The sequence below is a fragment of the Lutra lutra genome, chromosome 9 (genome assembly GCF_902655055.1).
Source record: "Lutra lutra chromosome 9, mLutLut1.2, whole genome shotgun sequence".
Classification (NCBI taxonomy): domain Eukaryota; kingdom Metazoa; phylum Chordata; class Mammalia; order Carnivora; family Mustelidae; genus Lutra; species Lutra lutra.
Genome location: NC_062286.1, coordinates 127,393,060 through 127,417,676, shown reverse-complemented (window position 1 = coordinate 127,417,676; position 24,617 = coordinate 127,393,060). Strand labels below are relative to the sequence as shown.

Sequence of the window (24,617 nt, the reverse complement as noted above, 5' to 3'; positions counted from 1 at the left end):
GGGGGTGCAGCGCGGAGTGGGGGGCGGTGCTGCGTGTGGGAGCGCGACGGAGCCGGCGGCCCCGAGCCCGCCAGCGCCGGCGAGGGTGCGCGGGGGAGCCGGCGGGTGCCGGCCGCGGGCGTGTGCGGGGCGCGGGCGTGCGCGCGAGGGTGTGTGCGCGGCCCGGGCGGAGCGCCGGGCGGGCGGCGGCGGCGGCGGCGGCGGCGTTAGGACTCGGGGGACGCCGCCCCCCGCCCCCGCCCCCCGCGTCCCGCCCCCGCCCAGCCGCCCGCCTCAGTTCGCGCCGCGCCTCGGCTCCGAGCGCAGCGGCGCCGGCTCCGGGAGCGCCGCGGAGCCCCTGCGTGCGGCCGCGCCGGCGATGCGGGGCCGCCCCGCGCCCGCCCCAGTCCCGGCCCCGGCCCCGGCCCCCGCGGGAAGGGGCTGAGCCTCCCGCCGCCGCCCGGATGGCGAGCCTCGCCGCGCTTGCCCTCAGCCTGCTTCTGCGGCTGCAGCTGCCGCCGCTGCCCGGCGCCCGCGCACAGAGCGCCGCAGGTGAGTGCGCCCGCCGGGCCCCGCTCCCTCCCCGGCGCTCCCGCCGCCGCCGCGGGGCCCCCGGGGGAGAAAGTTGCGCGGGCTCGCGGGGGGGCGCGTCTCCAGGGCCGGAGCCGGCTCCCCGCCGCCCGCGCCGCCAGCTGCGTCCGGATGCGCCCGGGCCCGCGCGTCCCCCCGGCAGCCCGCGTTTGGCGAAGTTCCCCGCCCGACTTTCCTGGCGGCCCCGGGGCTGGAGGAACTTTCGCGGTTGTTGCGAATGTCTCCACTTGCTGCCTCCCACTTGTCGGAATCCGTCCCTGGAGTGTTTGGGGCGGCGAGACGAGCATCGGCACCGACGCCCGGGGTGGAGCGTTCGCTTCCCGCAGCTTCTGGGGCAGCGCGCGCTTTTCGCGGGGAGCGCTGGTCGCCTGCAGGCCGAGGCTGCCGGGGCGGTGGCTTTTCTTTTTTCCAGGGAGAGACGGCAAGCTTCAGACTTTGCTCTAAATACGCCGCGCCCCTCAGCTAGTCCTGAAGCAATCCGCTGAAGGCACCGTGGGGGTGTTGATGTTAACGACTGAGACAGCACTGCCTCCTTCCTAGCCCGTGGTTTTTAGCGGAGTGTATGGGCGCCCCAGTTAAGGCCCTTCAAGCAAGAGTGGCTTCGACCTGTGAGGCTGACTGTTCCCGAAAAGTTGTGGTTTTTTTTTGTTTGTTTGTTTGTTTGTTTTTTGGTGGGGACGGACACTCATTTGGCCGTAGGAAGGAGGTGAGCAGAGGTAGTTCTCAGTGGGGGCGGGGGGGGGGGCTGGTGTGCTCCTAATGGTAAGTTGGCATGCCCAGGAGACCACCACCATCCCGGGTCTTACACTTCACCAAACCCCGCCCGCCGCAGGCCGCTTCCAGCTCCGAGCCCTCCAAGAGTGGGCGGCAGGTGGGGGGCGGAGAGAAGGGAAGGAGTGGCGTAGGTATGCTTCCAAGTTCAAAATCACCTTGAAGTTTCCGACCACCGATTGGCTTTGGTGGGACCACACGGAGCGGAGACTGCTGGGATCCCAGGGACAGGCCGAGATAAACAAGTGAGATTTAGGAAAAGATTAGTTTCGGATTGCTAAGTAACGGCGGTGCCCGTATATTATCATGAAGAAGCAAAGAAAGAAGAAGAAAAAAAGAAGAGGTTTCACGGTGGAGTGAAACCTCTTTAAACAGGCTGCCTTTGAGGTTAGGAACCGCTGGAGTGACCTTCCAGTGGAAATGCACTGGCGTCTCTCTCGCGCCAGAGCAAAAGGGGAACTGGGGATGGGAGTTTGTGAAGGGACAGCCTGTTTCCGGGCTGGGAAGTTAGGTGACTAGGACACTTCTGAGGTGTGTGAGGCTGGAAGGTTGGATTAGCAAGTGGATTAGCAGGCACCGCCCCATTCTAAAGATGGTGTCCAATTCCTGTCCCATTTCGGGTCTGTATAAGGTGTCTACAGAGGGGAGAGGAGGAGGGGATGCTGGGGGCAGCCCTGGGGGCTCGGGCGTGATTTGTGACTTAAATTCTTACTTTCCTCCAGGGCCTGGCCGGCCTGTCCCGCATTAACAGTACTCACGTTCCCACGGCGAAGCCTCCTTCCCCCCAGCCAACCCCCTCGCCCACCCCTCCAAATCTCCAAATATTAAAAATATTCCGCCGCTGTTCTCTGGTAGCAAGCGGTGAAACCCTGCCGGGTTGGGTAAACTGTCCAAGGCAGAAAGCGCGCTGTTCGCGCTGCTCCCACCAGGTGGCGCTCGCCCACAACTGTTAAAATGCAAATCGAGCTGCTTTCATCGCAGGAATAGAACTTCTTTTCAAATTTTAAATGAGTAATGTGTTTATTCAGCAGCCTTTTGTTAAAACATTTAGAGAGGTGTGAGGAGCAAGCACCTTTTCTTTGTTTGCTCTTTGGAACACAAGGGGAAGAAAAGCAATCCAGGACCACAGTTTGGGAAGATACCTACTCTGAAGGCTCCTCTGGTTTCTTTTGGTTCTACCCGAGCCTTTTGGCTTCTGCAAACCGACTAGAGCATATACTTTGCAAGTGACTGCGTTTGTTCCAGGGACTCCTTAAACATGCGGGAGTAGCTTGTGTGCGAGAGAGCCTCATTAATTTGTAAAAATGGGGATTTTCTGTGCATATCTGTCTGCTTTTTGGTTTAATGCTGACGTCTTGGGCCATTTAAATTAGATTTTTTTTTTCCCCAGACTTCTTCATAAAGATCTCTATTTGTAGATGCAGGAATTCTGCAAGTGTTGACTTTTTAAAGTGGATTTACCATCTTACTTTATTTCTAAATGCTGAAATTGCTGGAATCCAAATCTAGTACAAATATGACAATGTCTTGATTTCCTTTAAAGTATCTTATTTAAAACTTTTGGCAAGTTTGGGTAAATAGTACATTTTAAAACTCGGTGGCATGCTTTCCATATTGTTTTAATCTGAAAATTCCCAGTCTTAAAAGCACTTCAAATTTGTAAGCTAATTTCTAATACACAGGGTGATAGGCTTTGCTGTAACATGTTGGTCACCATGTCCAAAGGTCAGTGGTGAGAGCTTGTCATCAAAAGGCAGTTTCCTTCTTCCTACTCTAAAATGTGTTTCATGAGCCAGGGTGATGTTTGTAAAGAATGATAATAAAAGCATTTGAAATCAGCTTGCTGAGAGTGTGGCAAAACATCATTTAGGATAGGGCAAGAGAGAAACAAACAAACAGATAAAGGGATAATTAGTCCATTTACTAGTGGATTTCAGCCTCTCTGTACATTGAGAGCAAAAATGGATCGTAGAGGGGACCGACTTGAGATTGCAGTTGTTAGCAATGTAGTCATTTAACTCGATTCTCATCGCCAGTTATCTCTGGGGAGCTGTTAGCAGTACAGTCAAATTTTATTTTCTCTCCTGGATTGCTTGATTTCTTTCCTAATAAAAGAATAATTAATGTGCAAACCTGGCTTGGAAATCTTTTTCAGCAGCAATCACAAACGCATCCACAATGAGAGCAGACCATTTTCTTGGGTAAAAACCTACTACCTTTCCACTCTATTCCATTCCTTCTTGCTGGTCCCTAGCATAGCGCTTGCGGGCTTGTGGCTGCCGGCTGTGACGGCATCCGCGGGAGTAGTGTAACTGTCACCTTTCAGAGCCACGATCACAGGATGGTACAGCATCCTTCCTTTAAGCACGGGATACTCCCGTGACTCTCTGACAGCACGTTGCTGTGGAAACAAGGGCAATGGCATGTAGGCGGAGGGTCCTTCATAAATATTTATTGGTGATGATGAAGAGATGGTAGAGTCTGTGGCAACCTTCGTAGGGGCCTGGGGAGTTGGACTCGGGAGGCAGCCTGACTTAGGGAACCGAGTAAGAGCTTTGGAGTCTAAAGTCCTCCATGTGAATCCCACTCTGCCTCTTTCCAGCCATGTCAGCTTGGGAAAGTCATTTACCTTCTCCCATCCCCAGGTTCTCATCTGTAAAGTGAGGATAACTGTAGCCACCTCGTTGGAGTTTGTAAAGACTAGAGATGATGTATGCAGAGTGAGTAGTTGGCCAGTGCACAGTAGTGCCTTATCCTAAAGGGGAGCCTGGTCTGTTACTTGGCCTTGGCATTGGTGTGTGGACACAGGTCAAGGGGGCATTGGTGGTAAGCTCAGTTATGAGTAGAAAAAATTACATGGCTGGGTTTTGGTGATGATGTTTAGTTTTTCCTGCTGGGGGGCACTTGATTTTGCAACTGTTTTTATTTTGTTTATTTTTATGGGGGGGGGTTGCGGAGAAGGAGGGGGAGGGGGAGAGGGAGAGAGAATCTGAAGGAGACTCCATACCCAATGCAGGGCGACTTGGGTCTTGATCTCACAGCCCTGAGATCATGACCTGAGCTGAAATCAAGAGTCAGACGCTTAACAGACTGAGACACCCCGGTGCCCCTGCAACTGCTTTTAGAAAGTAATTTAGTACCAAACAGCTGACACTGATACATTTGGCCATTCAAGAGTTCAGATAGGGAATGTTTAGTTTTAAGCACATTTTACCTTCTAAATGAAAACTGATAAAAACCCAGATGGTTACACGTTGTAACAGGAGAGTATTTGGGAATATCTTCCTTCCCTTCCTACCCCGTCCCTCACCCACTCTTCCTTGCCTCCCCTGCTCCATGTCCCTCTCTTACCTGACGTAGAAATGCAGTGCCTGGTGCTCTGGAGGCAGTGGGAAGGTGGGAGATGCTTTGTGCACTTGATAAACAAGCAAAGAATAAGTAAACATGTAGAGAGCTATGGCATTCCAGTAAAAAAAAAAAAAAAGCTATGAGATTATTGAAAACAAACCATGTCCTACAAGTATAATAGCATTTGCAAGCACATTACAGAATTGCAGAATTGGGGCTAGGAGGAAACACCATGTAGATAACAGCAAATAGAGTGTCTCATGAAATCTTATAAAATGGGTTCAGATTGGTTGGCAGAGGAAGAAAACTGATAACAATCAGATGCCGTAGTGGTCGTTGGTGTCATGGCCAGTTGGGTCGGGGTGGCAAGTTGCGGTCATGGGATTTAGCATTTGATGTGGTCTTGCTGGACACTCTTATTTGCCCGAGCAATGCGGACACGGAGATGGCAATGCCATTTATTTATGATTACGAAGAACTGTAGTTCTAAAGATGATAGACCCAGGTATATTCTAGGCATCGCTCCTAAGAGACCTTCTGGAAGTCAACAGTGAAAAATGGGAATTTTTGGGAAAATGGGAAAATGTGTCAAAAAGGCATAATGGTGATGGGGCGCCTGGGTGGCTCAGTGGGTTAAGCCGCTGCTTTCGGTTCGGGTCATGATCTCAGGGTCCTGGGATCGAGTCCCACGTCGGGCTCTCTGCTCAGCAGGGAACCTGCTTCCTCCTCTCTCTCTGCCTGCCTCTCTGCCTGCTTGTGATCTCTGTCTGTCAAATAAAAAAAAAAAAAAAAAAAGGCATAATGGTGAGAAGATGATAGGAACCATTCAGGAATGATGATCATTTGGCCAGTTTTATCCCAAAATGTCAGCGTTATTTCCCTTGACCTATGCCAGTTATCTACACAGGCAAGAGCTCCTCAGAACCTTTACCAGACTGGCAGGTAACTAATAAACTGAAGGTAACTAACAAATTAAAGTCCCCAGTGTTACAGTCTTGATTTTTTTCTCCACACTGGAGTCGGGCTGCTGAAGAATGTCTCTCTCTCTCTCTCTCTCTCTCTCTCTCACACACACACACACTCACACACACACACACACACACAGCCCCTGGTGCCAAAGTGGACCAGATCTGAAATCTTTTCAATTTTCTTGAATATTCAGCTTAAATTTTTTATTTGATGCTGGAGGGAATTAAAAATCGTGATGTCAGTTTGGCAGTTTCCTTAGAAAGTTAAACCTACATATACTGTAGGATCCAGCAAGTCCACTTGTAGGAGTATAGCCATCAGAAATGAAAACAGACATCCACACAAAGATACATACATGAATGTTCACAGCAGCATAATTCACAGAAGCCCCCAAACTGGGAACAAGCCAGGTGTCCATCGACTAGGAATCCACCTAATGGGATGCCATGAGCCATGAAAAGGAATGAGCTATTGATATATATTAACGTTGATGAACCTCAAAAAAACATACCGGGCAAAAGAAGCCAGATGCAAAAGACTATCTACTCCATAAGCTATTCAGAAAAGGCAAATCTCTAGAGATAGAAAGCAGATCAGTGGCTGCCTGGGGCTGGTGGTGGTAGGAGTGGGGATTTATAGCACACGGGCACGAGAGAATATTTTGGAGTGATGGAGAGATGGGAAGATTGGAAGAAGGTGGTGGTTGTATAACTCTACAAATCCTGGCGCCCTGGATATGAACTTGATAAGCTGTTACATCCCTATTCTGAGCCTTTATTTCTGCATCTGTAAAATGGGCACCCCAGTGCCTCCCTCACTGCCGCAGGAGCCAGAGATAACGCTTGTACATTGTCAAGCCAGGTGCCCGCACAAAACAGGCATCGTTATTACTTGTCCCTTGTCAGTCTCCAAAATAGGCTTTTGCATGAGTTATTTGCGAGGCATTATTTTTGTTTTTTTTTTTTTTCTTTTTTTCCTCGGAACTTTTTAGACTGAGTTAAATCAATGAGCTAACATGTCTTACCTTTCATCAGTTTGGCAAAAAACGAAAAAGTTTTCGACTCTCAAGTTTGTGACAAGGATCTGAGCAATTAGGTGTCTTTGTTCATTGTTGAGTAGTGAATAAGGAAACCGCTTTTTTGGAGTGCTAATTTTATTAAAATTGCAGATGTGAATAGCGTGTATGTGGAGTATTTTCAAAGGGTATGGATTGGTGGGGGAGGGAGAGAACAGACCATTCATTCATTTTTCTTTCTCTTTAAGCCAGGATGTAAAATCTAACAGAAGAGGAGATGCTCCTCTGTCTCAGGGGCAGATGCAACACGTTTTTGGCCCTTTAGTCTCCTAGCAGGGTGAACAGCTGGGAGAAGCAAGGCAACAGCTCCCTACCTGCGGTTTTTTTTTTTTTTTTTTTCTTCCCTGCTTTTCTAGGGGGCTTCCATCCACATCCCAGGAGAACTTCGCACTGGCAGTCCATATGCTGCCCTTAAAAAGATGTTTACTAACTTCAGACTTTTCTTAGCCTCATGAAGCTTATCCTCTTCCCAGGGAGGAAGCCGTGCTGACACCCCCACCCCCATCCCCAGCTCCAGCTTCCCAGAACCCTGGGCAGCTTGTTTTCTCTCAGATCACCTTGATTTTGCTTTACCCCTCTTTTTTTTAATTCTTTTTTTTTTTTAAATCCCAGTGGTTCTGAAACTGATCACGGGCTCACAAAACCAGTTCTCTTGGTCCTCCCGAAACTCAAACTGGGGGTTTACATAGTCGTTTTTTCTGAGTCCATTTGTCTCTTCGGAACAAAGCATGGAATCATGGATTCATGTCCGCGAGGAGAACTTTTTTTTTTTTAATTTTATTTTTTATAAACATATATTTTTATCCCCAGGGGTACAGGTCTGTGAATCGCCAGGTTTACACACTTCACAGCACTCACCATAGCACATACCCTCCCCAATGTCCATAACCCCACCACCCTCTCCCTACCCCCCTCCCCCCATCAACCCTCAGTTTGTTTTGTGAGATTGAGAGTCACTTATGGTTTGTCTCCCTCCCAATCCCATCTTGTTTCATTTACTCTTCTCCTGCCCCCTTAACCCCCTATGTTGCATCTCCTCTCCCTCATATCAGGGAGATCATATGATAGTTGTCTTTCTCCGATTGACTTATTTCGCTAAGCATGATACCCTCTAGTTCCATCCACGTCGTTGCAAATGGCAAGATTTCATTTCTTTTGATGGCTGCATAGTATTCCATTGTGTATATATACCACATCTTCTTTATCCATTCGTCTGTTGATGGACATCTAGGTTCTTTCCATAGTTTGGCTATTGTAGACATTGCTGCTATACACATTTGGGTGCACGTGCCCCTTCGGACCACTATGTTTGTATCTTTAGGGTAAATACCCAGTGGTGCCGATTGCTGAGTCATAGGGTAGTTCTATTTTCAACATTTTGAGGAACCTCCATGCAACAAGGAGAACTTTTTTTTTTTTATTTTTTTTTAAATTTTATTTTTTCAGGATAACAGTATTCATTATTTTTGCACCACACCCAGTGCTCCATGCAATCTGTGCCCTCTACAATACCCACCACCTGGTGCCCCCAACCTCCCACCCCCCACCCCTTCAAAATTCTCAGATCGTTTTTCAGAGTCCATAGTCTCTCATGGTTCACCTCCCCTTCCAATTTCCCTCAACTCCCTTCTCCTCTCCATCTCCCCTTGTCCTCCATGCTATTTGTTATGCTACAAGGAGAACTTTTTAAAGAGAGTTTGATGTTAGATCATCAGGCACGAGCGGTCTTGGATGCTCCGGACTTGCTCTCGTTGACCGTAATGATGACTTGTTTTTGCTGTCACAGGTTGGTCAGAGGAACCCCGTTGAACCAGATCCTTCTTCAGGGCTTCCGGACGTCTTCGAGAGCGTCCTTATTTTTCTGTGACAACAAGCGGGCCCAGGCTCACCTCTAGGTTAGGTTTTCTGTCCCAATCATGTGGTCACTTATTTTTTTATTTTAATGAGCTGTGGCTCCTTTTTGTGGAGACATCAGAGTCTGAGTTTTAGGGGCACTCTGGAAGAGAATGGAATAAAACAGGGGCAGGCAGTAATGTTAGGGATAGAAAGATATTTTATTTTTTTAATTTTTTTTTTTTTTAAGAAAGATATTTTAAATAGCATGTGTTTATTACTGCTTATCTCTTAGTTTTTTTAGGGTTGCTTTGGGCATGAGACCTATTGATCTAATTAAAAATAATTTTGTCACTGTCACTGCTTAGAGTATAGCCTTAAAGTTGATGCTAATGCTTCTTTTTTTCTTAAGGATCTCTCAGTCGGCCCCTAAGTGCCTGGGTCCAGATGAATTCACCTGTCAGTGTTTCTTAGGTACCAACTTTGTGAAAAGAAAAAAATAAAACACCCCCCCCCCGAAAAAAAAAAACAAAAACAAAAAACAAAACAAAAACACCCCAGTCCCATGTCCCTCTAAGGGAACCGTGTTAATTACCTATTGCTGCATAACAAGTTACATCCCTCACCGTTTCTTGGAGTCGGGAGTCTGGGTGTGGCCCAGCTGGCTTCTCTGGCTTTGGATCTCTCCGCAGGCTGCAGACAGGCTGTTGGCTGGGGCTCCAGTCCGCTCAGCCGGAATGGAGAAGGCTCTGCTCCAGCCTCACTGGCATGGTTGTGGTTGGAGTGAGGGGCTCAGTTCCTCGTGAACTGTCAGCTAGAGGCTGCTCTGACTTCCTTGCTCTAGGAGCCCCCTATCCTATCATGGTTCCAGCCGGCTCCATCAGAGCAAACAATTGACAGGGCAGGAGACAGCATGAGCAACACAGAAGTCAGCCTTTTGTAACCAAATTTTGGAAGTGACATCCCTCACTTTTGCCAGCGTCTGTGTGTCCAAGGTGAGTCCTTGGGTCTGGCCTCCTCGCAAGGAGAGGGAGTCAAATATGGGCTTGAAGGAAGTGGTGATCGTCAGGAATGATTTCAGGAGCTGCCTACTCCAGGAACCTCGAAAAATAGATTAGTGTAGGAAACCTTGTATCTTGGAGGAAAATACAAATATAACTTTTAAAGTGTGTGCAAATCTTTTAATTCTTTTTATTATTTCAGCAATCAGTGTCAGTTCAGTGTCAAGCTTTTGCTCTTAAAGGCCTTTGAGTACAGAGATTTATTGGCTCTGAATTGCCTTGGTCCAAATCTTAAAAAAAAAAAAAAAAAAAAGTTAATTAGGAGCATCAGAAAGTAAAATTGAATTAACATGAAGACCCGTCAGAAAACTTCTCCAACTTTAAAAAGTTGAAGTACTATCAAATTTTTGTAAGACTATAAAACTGTCACACTAGGATCTAGGTTGCACAAGAACCAGTTTGTAGCAAACACCAATAGATTAGGGCTACAATTTAGCTGGAAGTTCATATTTTTATTACATTTAGATATCCCAATTTTAAAAATTGGTACTTATTTTAGACCTTTTGGACCCACTTCCAGAGGGTTTTTTTTATTGTCACGTAAAATAAGCATGGAGAATTTACTAAGTTACAGTGATTTAAAGATTTAATGTAAATATATTGATAATTTTATGGCTCAAAACACGTCCTCCTGTACTCTAAGTTTTGATTGCTGTGGTAATAGTACAGTCATTCCAGAAGGAATTCAGTCATAGTATGTTTTTCAGGGCAGCGGTGGTTTGGAACCATAAGATCTTCCAGTGAAGGATGGTTTTGTCAAAAATCAAAATGGGCTGACCAGACGTTGGACTTCCTGGTGGGGACCTGCTCCAGGAATTTCCCTGATTTTGTAGATGACCTGTTGCCTTGGCAAGTGGGAGGGGTGGTGCCAAGGCCCCCATTGTGTTGGCCAAGGTGACATCTGCTGTTAGGCAGGAGGGTTACTGGTTTACTGTGGCCCTGATTCCCAGCCCTCGTGGATTCATTTCCACGAGGTGGCCCTGGGGAGGGAGGAAGCTAAGACACCTTGAGTTCACCCTTCATCCCCCTGGGAAAAATGTTTGTCTTTCTAACACTTTTAGGGACTTGGATTTTTGAGTACATTCTCATTTATTAACTGTCATCTTCAGTCCTGCTGGGTCAGGCTGTGCAGAGTTGGGTGGCCAGGTACCCCAGTGTGAGGGAGGTGGGGGCCCAATTTCCCCAGGGGGTCTAGGTCATAGCTCCTGCACAGCCACACTTATGGGGCAGGGTCACGGCCTTTGTGCCGGTCCACTTTGCCAGTGTTGATTTCACAGTCATTTCCATGTCCGCCCCTCTCCTAGTTCCAGATCTGGACCATCTGCTGTTTTCACTGCTAGTTTTTTTTTTAATTCATTGATTCCTCCCTGTGCTGACTGTTGTTCATATACCATCTCTTCACCTGTTGCATTGTGTGTGTGTGTGTGTATGTATGTATATGTGTGTGTATGTTTATAAATATAAATTTAAATATATATAAATATAAACAAATATAAATATATAAATAAAATCTTTAAGTATATATAAATAAATGAAAAGATATAATAAATAAATAAAATCTTTAAAAAAATATATATGTATGTTTATTTATATGAGAGAGAGAGAGAGTGTGCATGAGTTGGGGGGGAGTGGCAGAGGGAGACAGAGAGAAGTAGGCTCCCTGCTGAGCAGGGAGCCTGATGTGGGACTGATGTGGGATGTGGTGTGCCCTGAGCCACCAAGGCATCCCTATTTTTTGCTTTTTGTTCTCAGAAACGTGTGTATGTTGGGGTGATTTTCAGTTCAGAAACTTCAGAACCCAGTTTTCAGTTCAGAAACTTCAGAACCCAAGATTTAAGGCAAGATTCTAACTTGTCTCAAACTAGGGATGGGGTGGGGGAGGGGAGTTCTGATCAGTTCTGTTCAGAAGCTGGGAGCACTGCCAACCTCTTCCCTTTATCCGTCTGGCTTAGGATGGTTATCGTCCTCGAAACAGCATTGTCTGGAACAAAGCAGAGGCCAGCTCTCTAATACTGGGGTTGTATTGCCTTGAGGCCATTTAAATTAGCTTCACAGAGGAACCGTGCAGCCTCCTGAAAAAGAGGAAACTTCACAGTTTCCAAATTCTGTGATGCTCAGCTCAAACATGCACGCCCTCTTGCCATTGCTTCAAACACAGCTTCAAAACACTTTTTGTGGGGGGGTAATACCTATCTATGCAAATTTCCCATTTCAATTTAATCTTTTAAATTTTCTGCACAGAGGATGGGTGTTCCAAGTAGAACATTATTTCTGGGACTTGACTCTCTGAACATCATTTTTGGTGGAGGAGTACGATTAACCTGAACAAATCCCAGAGTTCCGAGATGTGACTCTTGTCCACATACGTTAAAACAGAGTTTTAGTGTAACTTAGGACTACTCCCCTTGTTGGTCACTTTTTTAGTGAAGGCTGATGAAGTCAGCCCTCTTACCTTTCTTATCTTTATCTCTTCCCACATATAAACATTTAGCGTGCATTTAAATTCACTTGTGTGTGAAAGCATATTGTTACTGCTTTTACCTGAGAATTGGCTTAGCAAGTACTGAAGCGTCTCTCAGTTCCATTCTCATTTCTTCTCACCTGCCAAACCTCAGCAGCTATCATTTGTCCCTGGAAAGTTGCTGCCCACCTGTTCCACCTGGAGCTCTAGGAGTCCTTGGTACCCACCCTATGCCACGTTACCTTTTCAGATGTCTAACTAGGGGACTAATCTTTGTGATCCATTGGTTTTGGCTCAAACTTCAGATGTTTCCTGCTTTTTGTGGTTTTAACTCCCTTTGGAGATCATTAGTCCTATCCATTGTTTTGGGTCATATAGAAGATTCCAGGAGTTACATCTTGAGCCATCTTTTATTATATGTCTGGTCCAAATGGTTGGAGGCAGAAGAACGGGAAATGAATACCACTTGACTGAGCTCTTTCATGAAAATTCTTATGTTTCAGGCATGTTTTTACTTAATGCTTCCTACTTTGGCATTTCTGATCTCTGACTAAATCTGGCCATCATGGCGAGCTAGTCATGCCTATCCCACTTCTGATACCAGTGGCGTGGTTTCAATTGGATTATGGATTATCTGGCAGAGACCTGGTATGTGCTCCAGAACTTCCATAATTATATTCCCTGTTTATTCAGTCAGAGACACAGGATATCGTGGAAGTGAGTTGACTACACAGAGGGGAGGCAGGTTTAGTATATCTTGGCCCGACCTTTTCTGGCTTCTCCATTCCCTAATAGGGTGCATAGTTGCTAGTGAATCAGGTAGAATCTTGCTTATGCACAGAAACAGCCCCATTTTTGATGTGCCACTGCCCTTTTATATCAGCATCTTGGAAGATCTTATACTAAAAATCTGCATATCTATTAAGGCATATTTGCAAGTATTATTGGGCCCTTCTGGTTCATGAAGCAAATTCAGCATCTGGAAAGCCACATCCTCTTCTTTTGGAAGGAAAAAGAACCGATTTTCTAAGCATAACAGTCAACTATTATATTAATAACCGAACTATGCATGTTTATTTTAGTATAAAATGCAGAATGGAATGCTATGCTTTGTAGAAGAGGTCTGGGGAGAAATGCAGCTGAAGTGGTAGATGAAGGGCATTTTGACTTTATCTGGAATATTCTAGTCCCTTTGGAAAGAGGAATACACTTAAAGAAAATTTGTTAAAGTTAGTTGATACTTCTTGATAGAGAAGAACATAGGTGTTAATTACACTTCTCTGTGTAATATTTCTGCATTTAAATTACTTCCATCAAAAGTGATCCCCTTGGAATTTAAAGTTTGCCAGTAAAGTGCAGATGATAAGGATTTTGAACATATGTGTTGCTTCCTTCATTCTTTCGAAACAAATTTACGTACTGTTTTCTATATGGACTGCTTTCTTTTAAAGTCTGTAATTAGGATTCCTATGGGGAATTCTAAGACCCCTGCATCTGGTTAGAAAGAAAGAAGTAGAGAATTGTGTCACAGATATAGGGAAACACTGGAGCATGAGTGATTGGGGCCCTGAGGGAGGGGACCTTATTAGGTATCAGTGCCTTTCCCCTTGCAACACCCCCTTCCCCTCCCGGTACCTCCATGGAGAAATCACAGAGATTCTGCCATGGGACAGCCTCTGCCCCTGGGTTTGTTTGGGATCCCAGAAAGGCACATTTGAGATAGAGGAGTCATGTTGCACAATCTTTTCAGTGTTAGGAGGTGCTGTGAACCTGGGCACAGTTTACTATATGTGAAATGACCTGATGATGTCTGTGTACGTTCGTTCATTCCTTCCTTCCTTCCTTCCTAAAGATTTTATTTATTTATTTGTCAGAGAGAGAGGGAGAGCACAGACAGGGGGAGCGGCAGGTAGATGTGAGAAGCAGACTCACTGAGCAAGGAGCCCCATGAGAGACTCTCCCCCAGGACCCCGGGATCATGACCTGAGTTGAAGGCAGCCACTCAATTATCTGAGCCACCTAGGTGCTTTGATGTCTGTTTTTTAAGGGCTCAAGTTCTGGTGCCTGACTTTAGTATTTTTATTTTTTTCCCTGATGATCAGATCATTTGAAATCTTTATAGAGGTTACATAATATAAAAATCTACCCCTTCCTGATCAATCGGTTTTATTATTTAATGCTATCCATAGTTTGTTTTCAAAAGGAATATGTGTTTGGAATCCCCACATCTAGGAGATGATACAAACAGAATCTTTTGCCAGGATTGTTCATTTCAAACAGCAGCTCCATTGGAACAGTCTGGATTAGAATAAGACAGAAGGAATTTTCACTCCCCTGGGATGAAGATTTCTAAACCCTGAAGAGTATACGGAGGAGAGGAGCATTTGGCGTATGTTGGAATGGGAAGCAGAATATACAAGGAGATGACAAGTAATTTGGTGAGGTGATGGATGATAGCAGAATAATAATAGGGAAACAGATTCTAAAGATATGAAAATCATAGGTGCAGTGCGGTATGTCTGCAGAGCAGGAAGGATTCAAACTGAACACCAGGGGAATCAATACAGGAGAGGAAATGTCTACCAAATAGCAAACACGAACGCTATTGTATGCTTTAAATACTTAAAACCAGCCGGACATTTTTCAAAGGCTTTACTCATTGTCACTTATAGAAACGTCCTAATAGCCTTATGATGTGGGTTCAGTTATCATCAAAAGTGAGGAACAAAGTGGTTAAGTAGCAAGGCCAAGGTCATCCAGCTAGCCAGGGGTAGAGTCAGGACTTGAACCCAAGTAAGACGAGGCTGGAATCTGTGTTTTTAGCCACAATGTTCTGCTCTCTTTCTGGTTTACTTTGTGCCAGGTGCTGTGCTAAATTCACCTGTAGGGGGAAAACTTAGGTCTTCTTTGAAATTCCTGGGCAGAAAGCCTTTCTTCAAAATGTGCAAGGAGAATTCGTTTCAGGGGTTTCCAAGGCTTTGTTAGATTCTCATGGTGATCCCATGAAGCAGGCATGGCAATCCCACGTATCAGAGAAGGGATTGTTTTTGTGGAGGTGTAAGGGCTTGTCCACAGTCATGCTCATGGTCATCTCATTTCAGAGTCCAGGATCTTAACCACCATGTGATGTTGGATGTTAGAAGATTTTAATGGCAGGAAGAGGTACGGAAGAGAGGGGTTATCTTTCTGTGAGAGAAGCTCCATCTTCTTCCCCCAAATCAGTCTGTCTTAATCATCCCAGTCTTGAAAGGTGGTGATTCATAGGGGAGGACCCCCACTTGTCCTGGAACAAAGGTTGAGCCCCTGGAGGTGGCGGATGCTGATTCGACCTTGGAACTTGAGCAGTGGAGGGTGCCAAAGCCCCCAGAATCTCAGATGGGACGAGGGGTTCAACCCAGACTCTGGACTTTGGACCTCTGGGTCTCCAGCAAACAAAGCATTTTGGGAAAACACTTTTTGACTGGACACAGTTAATTGAGATCATTTAGCCCACAGGATAGCCCCCTGTAGATTTAAGGGAGCTGATTATTATTCTAGTCTTACGTATGAGAGACTGAGGCTTAAGTCATCAGGTGGAACTGCCTTTGAATCTGTAGGATGTATCCGGTCTTAAATGTCACAGATTTTGCTGCAGAAATCTCTGATTCTGAAATAGAAGGGCCTGTGCAATTTTCCAAAAACACCAAGTACGTCCCCAGTGACTTTTTCATTATGTGCCCTACACTGAAGAATGTGTAAATCCCCTTTTGGTTCCTACACTGAAGAATGTGTAAATCCCCTCTGTTGCTCTTGCGACTGTAGTTTTCAAGCTCTGTCTTGAAAATGACCCTTTGGTAGTTCTTGGTTATCTTTCTCATGGAATCCGGTCTGGTGTAGGTGGACCCATCTTCTTTGTTATGACAGAAACCATAGCAATTAAAAGGGCAGCCTTTGGTCTCAGACTGTGTGGGTTCAAGTCGGTGCTGTGCTACTTATAAGCTGCATGACCTTGAACAAGTTCTTTGAGCCCTCCGAGCCTCAATTTTATCATCTGTGAAATGAGGCTAATAACAGTAACTTGCCTGTAGTGTGGTTCTGAGAAATCAATGAAGTGATGTGTGTAAGCAGCTCAGCATGGGGCCAGGCTCATGGAAAGTGCTCAGTAAATGTTAACCATTTTTGATGGTGGTACTGTTGCTCAAACAATCTTGCTGGGGCTCTTTGGTGTACAGGGTACATGGCTTGGGTGACCAGTTGTCCTGGTTTGCTCAGGGTGGAGGTATCTCCCAGGATATGGGACCTACAGCGCTAGAGGTAGGAGTGTACTGGGTAAACCAGGATGGGCTGTTTTCTCCAATGTCTGTCCAAGGCTCTCTTCAGAGTGAGCTCATTGCCTGGGCTGAGCAGATTCCTACAAGTTGCATATACAACTCAGATGTATGTAGCAAAGAAGGTGATCTGATATTTGACCTGCAATTTATAGATGTTGGTGTAGGAAGAAATAGAATAGTTTTTGCCAGTTTCTGAAACTGTCATCACTAGAGGAGCTGTTTGGGGTCTGTGGTATATCCCTCTAGATCCTGACAGAAAACAATTCAACTGCAATGTGTCAGGAGGCTTTAATGAAGGAACTATTTATGGGGTAGGTTGGGGTTAAGGGACCACAGAAGGGATGCTAAGACATCTAGAGACTCAGAACAGCAGATGGCCATTAGTGCCCTTTAATTTGGAAAGGGGTAAGGGGAGGGAATTGCATTAATGGAGTCCTTCTTTTTACTGATCTGAGTTCTAGGAGGACACATGACCTTGACTCCTTTGCCCTCTGGTTTTTGACTGAGTTTAGCAGATGGGGAGCATTGAGAGGAGGTTGTAGAACAGAGAGAGAAGGGTTGGGGGTCTCCCTTTCTACCTTGCCTCTTTCTCATATGGCTTTATTCCTCAACAGTGATAGTTCTCCAAGTGTGGTCCCTGAACCAGCAGCATCCCCTGGAAGCTTTTTGTAAACACAAAATCTTGAGCCCCACCACAGACCTACTGAATCATAAACTCTGTGGGTGGGACTTAGCCATCTGTGGTCTAGCAGGCCTGTTAGGTGATTCTGATGCATGAGAAAATTTGGGAGCTACTGGTCTAGAGAGCAAAGATGCACCACGAATCCCTTGTGGGGCCTTTGGCCTGTTAAGTCCCCTGTGGTTGGAGGTCACTTTCCTTACAAGCCAAATGGGAGGGAGCCTGGCTCTCTCCATTCATAGTACTTGATTTTCTTAAAGATTTTCCTTGTTTACTTAGGTGTTTATTTTCTGACATTTTTTTCTACTAGAATTTAAGCCTTGTGAAGGCAGGGAGTTCGCTTTGTTCACTGCTGATCTCCCGTGCTCAGCATAACACCTTACATAGTTGGTTCTCACTTAATGCTGGTGAATGAATGGATATTCAATGATTCCTAAGATCACTTCCAACATTTTAACTCTTGATTTGAAGATTCTGTATTTTTTATTATACAGTAATGGCTGGTTTATCCTAAATCGGTCACTCTGAAATTGAACCAGTTACCTCTATTTTTTTTTTTTTTTTTGTAAAGGAAAATAATAATTGATGTATTAAGGAAAGAGTAAAAACATTCCCGGTGGCAGGGACCATGGCACATGCAGTACGACTCATTATTCCTTTTACTTGTTTAAAAAAAGATTTTATTCATTTACAGAGTGTGAGCAGGGGGGAGGGGCAGAGAAAGAGGGAGAGGGAGAGAGATAATCTCAAGCAGGCTCCACGCTGAGTGTGGAGCCTGACTTGGGGCTCGATCTCACAACCCCGCAATCTCAACCCGAGCTGAAATCAAGAGTCAGATGCTCAACCGACTGGGCAAAAGTTGCACAGCTGTTGATTGACTGCCCACGCCTGGGTTTTCACCAAGTTGTGTTGACTTCTGGGCCAGTATTGCTTCAATTTCACAGCTGAAGATGCAAGATTCAGAAGAAGCTATTGAATGGCAAAGATTGATTACATCAAAAAAGAATAGTGTGTGTTGAAAGAAATTTTATCATGGGTCGCTCAACACGTCAGAAAGAGAATTGGCGTGGAAGTCCGAGAGACCGGAATCAAAATCCTGGCTCTTGTCGCTTACTGGCTCTATGTCCTTGGGCAAATTATTGTACCTTTCTGAGCCTAGCTTCCCCATATGTCGATGGAAAATGATTCTATCAGCCTGACAAGGGGGTTGTGATCATTTGACCTGATGCATATAAAATGCCTGGCAAGTGATAATAGCAATGGTGGTTTCTGAGAACTTTTTTGAGAGTTGGCAATTTATATACAAATCATGGTAAGTCTCAATTTGATGGGTGGATTTTAGAGTTTACTGCTCCTCATTTGGGAAACCTGATAATGTGACTTGAATTCCCAATGATCCCTGGAGATAGTTTCATTCCCGTCTGGACTAGCTGTAGGGTCAGACTGCCTGGGATTCCTTGTTTTCTTGTTATTAGCTGTATGTCCTCAGGCAGATTAGTTGGCTCTCTGAACCTTAGATTTCTTTATCAGAAATGGGGGATGGTTTCGCCTACCTCATCAGACTGTTGGGAGCATCATGTGAGATGACATATGTACATTGGTGAATCAATAGAGTGAACATTATTATCATTGTTAAGTGGGAATTTCTTCTCCCTCTCAAATAGGTCCGTGATTTCATTACTGTTGAATATTACACAAGGACCCGTCTGTGCTTGTATGTTGGCACCAAGTGAGGTCTTACATAGAAACAGTGAATGGTAACCATATACTAGACATTGTGTAAAAACTCCTTTCTTCTCCCAGATCCTACTGTTTAGAAGGTGCACCTTCTAGTGTGTTGTGAAGATCCCAGAAAGAAGCCAAGGGGCCTCTGGGCCACGAAATCGATGTTAAAGCCACATAGAGCTCTTGTCCTTACTCCAAGGGGGAGCCCCCAGACTCTCCTCTAGAGGCCGTAGATCTTATTTTACACACAGTTCTAACAGGTTCTTATTTGATTTCCGAGCCAAGAGGATTTAGAAGGAAGGAGACTGGCCAGTCCAGGGAGACAGGCTTGCAATGGTGGTAAATAAAAGGGGTGATGGCCTGGTTGCTGGAGGAGAGGGAGGAGAACTCCCAGAAGCAGCACTGAGGTTTTATTAGACACAGGAGGCAGAGCTGCTGGGCACGTGGGCAGGGGCTACTGCACCCCCCACTCCCTGGAAGGCCTCCACGGCCCCATCTTGTTGCTTTGCTGAAGGTGTAGTGGCAGTCGTGACAATTATGATGTCAGGAGGAAAAACAGGTGTGGGTTCCGAATACAATAACTGATCTTTTTTAGGGATAACCTTGAGTTATAAGAAAAGGCTAATTTGTTTTCTTTAATACCAGTGATTCTATTTTTATATGGCTTCATACAGTGTGTCAAAGTATGTGACTTCATTTCCACCCATGCTCTTAATAAATGTTACCACTTTTTTGCACACAAGAGGCTGAATCTTAGGGCCACCCAGGTATGGAGGGCTGGGCCAAGGCACCAAACCGTCTTTTTAGATTTTGAACCTGGGGTGCCTACCGCGGCCCCATTGTATCATGTAAATGGGAAGGGGAATTTGTGGGATGTTTTTAAAGGCTTGGCAGACACAGCTCTTCAGGTGTCTGCTATGGTATTTAGCATGATGTCTTCAATCAAATGAACCTTGGATTTACGTACTTGGAATAGTAAATTGAATTAAAGAGCAAACCTTAGGTAACCGGAAAGCTCCGGTATAACGACAAGTTTTCTTAGGACCAGACTGAATGAAGGCTCAGTGGAAGGGGAGGAGTGGGAAGGAGGAAATGTATAAAGAGGAGTACAGCTAAAAGGAAGGGAAAGGGGAGAGGGCCCGGAATAGCATTCAGAGGACAGTTGAGGGACAGGGCAATGACGTTTCCTTGGAGAAGCGTGCTTCTTCTCTCCTTTCTCTGACTCCTTTGATTTTGCTTGACCTGACTCTTCTCAGGCAGCAAGTTTACAGCCTAAGGCTCTTTGTTAAAAATAACTTATTTGCCAAGAGAAATTCATACTAGCATGGGAAAAATTGCTGTGGAATAGAGATTTTGATAACAAATAATGTGACAGTAGCTGACAAAGGATAGCCCACCTCTGGCTTCCTCGTGATGCCAGTTGTATCCAGATGGTCTGGGGAAGGGGGGAGCGGCCCATGACTCACAATCATCTGACTGCATTTGTGGTATGAGACAGGCCAGGCCAAGTGCCGTTATGCCTTCCTTCTAGACCCAGGGATGGCCATGCCAGGGTTTGATTTTCCTCTTTGTCACTTACATCAAAGAGGAAGATTTGGCAAATGATGTCCCTTTGTTGGAGGAAAGGGATCGAGATTGGTTTAATATAGAGGTTCTTTGAAAGAAATCAATGTCTAATCTACTCTTTTAAATTAGTGAAAGCTTTGCATAATGCAGCTGGAGGTATGTGGAGGGCTGATAGCATGTGAATTTTGGATTAGGATGAAGTTCGAACTGAAGTGGACCCTGTGAGTGAACCTTGGCTACGTAAAAAATTACGACAAAGTTAGCTGCTTAGGAGAACACTTACTCAAACGCTTAAACCACTGATAATGTTTGTCATCTCATGGCTTTTGTGGGTCAGGAGTCTGGGCACAGCTGAGCTGTGTCCTCTGCTTGGGGTCTCTCACGAGACTGCAGTTCACATGGCTGCCATGGTTGTGGTCTCATCTAAAGGCTCAACTGGGGAAGGATCTGTTTCCAAGCTCACATAGTTGTTGGGAATATTCAGTTCCTTGGAGGCTGCCAGACTGAGGGCCTTAGTTCCTTGTGGGCTGGTGGCCACAGTCAGTTCCTTGCTACATGGGCTTCTCCAGCACAGTGTCTTGCTTCATCTCCTCAGCGAGGGAGAGAGTTTGCTAGCAAGACAGAAGCCACAAGCTTATGTAGCCTCATCACTGAAATGACATCCCATCATCATTACTATATTCAGCTTGTTAGGAGCTAGGCACTAGTCCAACTCACGCTCAGGGGGAGGGATTGATTACATAAGGGCATGAATGCCAGGAGGTAAGGATCACTGGCTGCCATCTTTGAGTCTGCCTGCACAGCCCCACATCACAAAATCTCTTTTTTGTATTCTTCAGAACCCTGCCATAAAAGGTTTTGCTTCTGTGGGTCTGGGAGGGATTCAGATTTAACTAAGAGACTGAAAGAAGTGAATGGAAAATTCTGATTGGATTTGCTCTGGTTACTTATTTACCTCAATTAACTTATCCAGTGTCTTGCAGAGGGCTTCAAATACGTGAATTTCTTTCGCCTTCAATGACCCTGAGAAGCAGGCAGACAAGGAACCAGGAATGAGGCGCAAACTGGAATCTTGTTCATCCACATAGGGTTGAGAGCTCTTGGATTTTTTAAGAGGGCAGAGGGCGTCAAGAGGGAAGGCTTGATTGGGGTTGACCAACATGGGGGCACTTCTTCTCTGCAGGGGCAGGGTTAGCTGTGGCTGGGCTGCTGGGCTACTCCGAATATCAAGACACCAAGTACAGTCTGTGAGCCTCGATGAAGGTCAGACAAGGCTCCAGAGGCAATGTTGGAAGTCAGGATTTGGGAAAGGCAGTCAGAGACAAACAACAAAGCCTAAAAGGGCCAAGTCCTCTGACAGACAGCCTTTCCTCTCATATAAGTCAGAACTGAGGGGGGAAAGCTGCATTTTTTGTCATGAGTTGTCATGCCCCCAGTGTTGAATTTGGACTTTATGAAACCAGTAGAAGCCATCGTATTCCAGTGGCTGCCAACCACGAGGCCAGTTTTTTCTCTCCTATCACCTTTGTCAGCACAGCTGTGACTGAATTTTTTTCCAGTTTTCTCTTACATTATAAAAACGAGTGGAAAATGGAAATGGGAAAATGCTGGTCCTTACAGTAACACATCTGAGGCAAAGACGGAGCCTGTTAGCTGTACAGTGTTGCCTACTTAGCCTTGATTTGTTACTGGTCAGATGATTTCAGTCGTGAAAGGACATAAAAGGGAAAAACCTGCATGAACTGCTGGAAATGCATCCTTCAACATCGCATCTCTGAGGCTGTGTTTAGTGTTGGGGGGAAATGGGGACATCTTCATTATTATGGATTGAGAATCCACATTAACAGGGGAAAAAACAACAACAACCTTCAGTGATTCAAACAGTGAGAAATCAACAGATCCATAGAGCTTTGGGTAGAAGATGGTCTGCTCCAGACTCCTTAATCAAGAGGACAGTGTTCACTCCCTACTGACGCATTTTTTTAAGGAATTTGATGACACCATCAGAATCGCCACACAACTGCCAAAGTAATTTTTTAAAAACATAAATCAGACCAGGTCCCTCCTCTCTTTCAGATCACTTCACTTGCACTTAGGGTAAATAAAACACCCAACCCCAACTATTGTTTCTTGCCTGTAAAATCTAGAGTCCAGACAAGGGGTCAGCCGACTTCATCCCATGGGCCAGATCTGGCCTGCCGCCCATGTCTATGTGGACTGTGAACTACAGATGGTTTTTCCATCTTTAAATGGTTGGTAACAAGATTGCATGAAATTCAAAATGAAAAGCTTGCAAGAAATTCAAATGTTAATACCCATGAAAGAAGCGATTTTGGAACACAGCCTTGCTGATTTGTTTGTAATGACTGTTTTGGTTTTTTATAGAAAAGGCTTGCGGACTCCCGCACTAGCCACATTGTCTTCTTTTCTGACATCTCTCAAAGAGTCAGCACCTGTGCCCACCTCAGGGCCTTTGCTCTTGCTGTGCTCTGTACTTGGGATGCCTCTTTATGACCTCTGCTCAAATATCATTCCTTCATTTTCTGTCCATATTTGCTCTGGTATGTTGATAATGTTAATAGCATCAACTACCCAAGGTGTTTCTTTCTTTCTTTGATTATTTCATTGTTTCTCCCACTTGAGTGTAAGCTCTTGGAGGGAGCAGTTCTGGCTTGCTCACCGCCTCGAAAGTGCCTGGTGCACACCGGGTGCTCTGTGAAGGTTTGTTGACAGGCTGTGTGAATGAAAGGAAATTGGTGCCACATCTCTAGCTTGATCCTCTGCTACATTCATCCTTCTCAACAGCAAACTCATTTTCTCCTTCGTACAAACCGTCATTTTCAGTAAGCTGAGATAATTAGAATGTAAGATAAGATATCACCAAATTAAATTTATTGTTTGTAATTTAATGTACTTTTTTTTAACATTTTAAATAAACCTGAATAGTCAAGAGTACATTGTATGACACTTAAGGAATAAGGAAATGAAACATTTATACCATAATTAAGATTTCATAATTTTTTAAAACTCTCTCCCCACAGACACCCTCCTTTATACAACTTCTTCTTCTTCTTCTTTTTTTTTTTTTTTTTTTTTTTTTTGAGAGAGAGAGAGAGAGGGAGAGTGAGCATAGGGGGCAGAGGGAGAGGGAGAGAAAGGTTAAGCATGTTCCATGCCCAGTGTGGAGCCCAACACGGGGCTTGATCCCACGATCCTGAGATTGTGACCTGAGCTGAAATCAAGAGCCAGATGCTTAACTGTCTGAGCCACCGAGGCACCCCACCCCCGCTTCGACTCCGCTAGCATGTAAAGATCTGTATATTCCAAGTTTCAAAGTTTCCATTTGCAATTAATTTTTAGGGACACATTTTGTAAAAGAGAAGCAAAGAAACAGATGTATTTATGCCTGCTTCTCTTCCTGTCCTTTTTACACATCCTCAAGAGCACACAGGTGAGGTGCTGTGGGTGGATGTCTGCGAACGGCTTTTCCCCAGAGGACACAAGTCCAGTGCCAGTGCAGGAGGCGCAGAACCGTCCACGTAACACGTAAGGGTGGGCTCCTGCCTGCCACACGTGGCCTGTTCTTCACCTCACGGTGCACAGCCTGGACCATGTGAACACTTAGATGTGCTCAAGGGCAAATGTGGTCTATGTTGTGGGCTAGAATGCCAAGAAGTGTTGACCACAGACGTGTAGTTTGGAGACTCAAAGGCAGCTAAGAGGCGAAGGCTGCTGTTTCGTGGCAAATCTTGGTCCACGTGGCTGCAGTTCCCAGCAGGGGATCCTCGTTGCTGTCAGATCAGTCTCTGTTCTTTCCCTTTCCAGTTCTTCTGGTCCGCCAGGGTTCGCCGAGTTCCCTCTCTGGGTCGGCCACTGTGGCTACCCCACCGGGAGAGACAAGATCCCTCCTGTCCTCAAGATGCTCGCTGTCTGCTTTGGGGAAACAGATGGGCCTTCTCATTGGCTGTTGCCACACAGAGACGCTAGACATAAGACACTGTTGCAAGGGGGCAGCGTGGGGGACCGCTCACTTGGCGGGAGCCGGGGATGGTTGCTGGCAGGCAGTGATGCTTGGTGATGGCGAGGTGAGCCCGGGGAGGCCGTGGGAGAACTGCCTTGGCTGAGCGAGTGCTCAGTAGGTCATTGCGGAAAGCTGAGCTCTATAGTGTGATTGGTACCACAGGAGGCCAGACTGGTGTGTGGAGGGGAGGGGGGAGGGAAGAGGCAGCCCCAGACCCCATCTGAAGGG

The 24,617-nt window shown here is 45.8% G+C and overlaps 1 protein-coding gene across 12 annotated transcripts in view; it reads left to right on the top strand.

Moving 5' to 3' along the window:
* Positions 1–437: 437 nt before the first annotated feature.
* Positions 438–24,617, top strand: part of PTPRT (protein tyrosine phosphatase receptor type T) — a 1,067,282-nt gene continuing 1,043,102 nt past the window's right edge. For all 12 annotated transcript variants that reach the window (XM_047746505.1, XM_047746499.1, XM_047746504.1 and 9 more), the window contains exon 1: positions 438–531. In XM_047746505.1, coding sequence (XP_047602461.1) covers positions 444–531 — 88 coding nt within the window. In that variant the 5' untranslated portion in view covers positions 438–443. The remainder of the gene's footprint in view (positions 532–24,617) is intronic.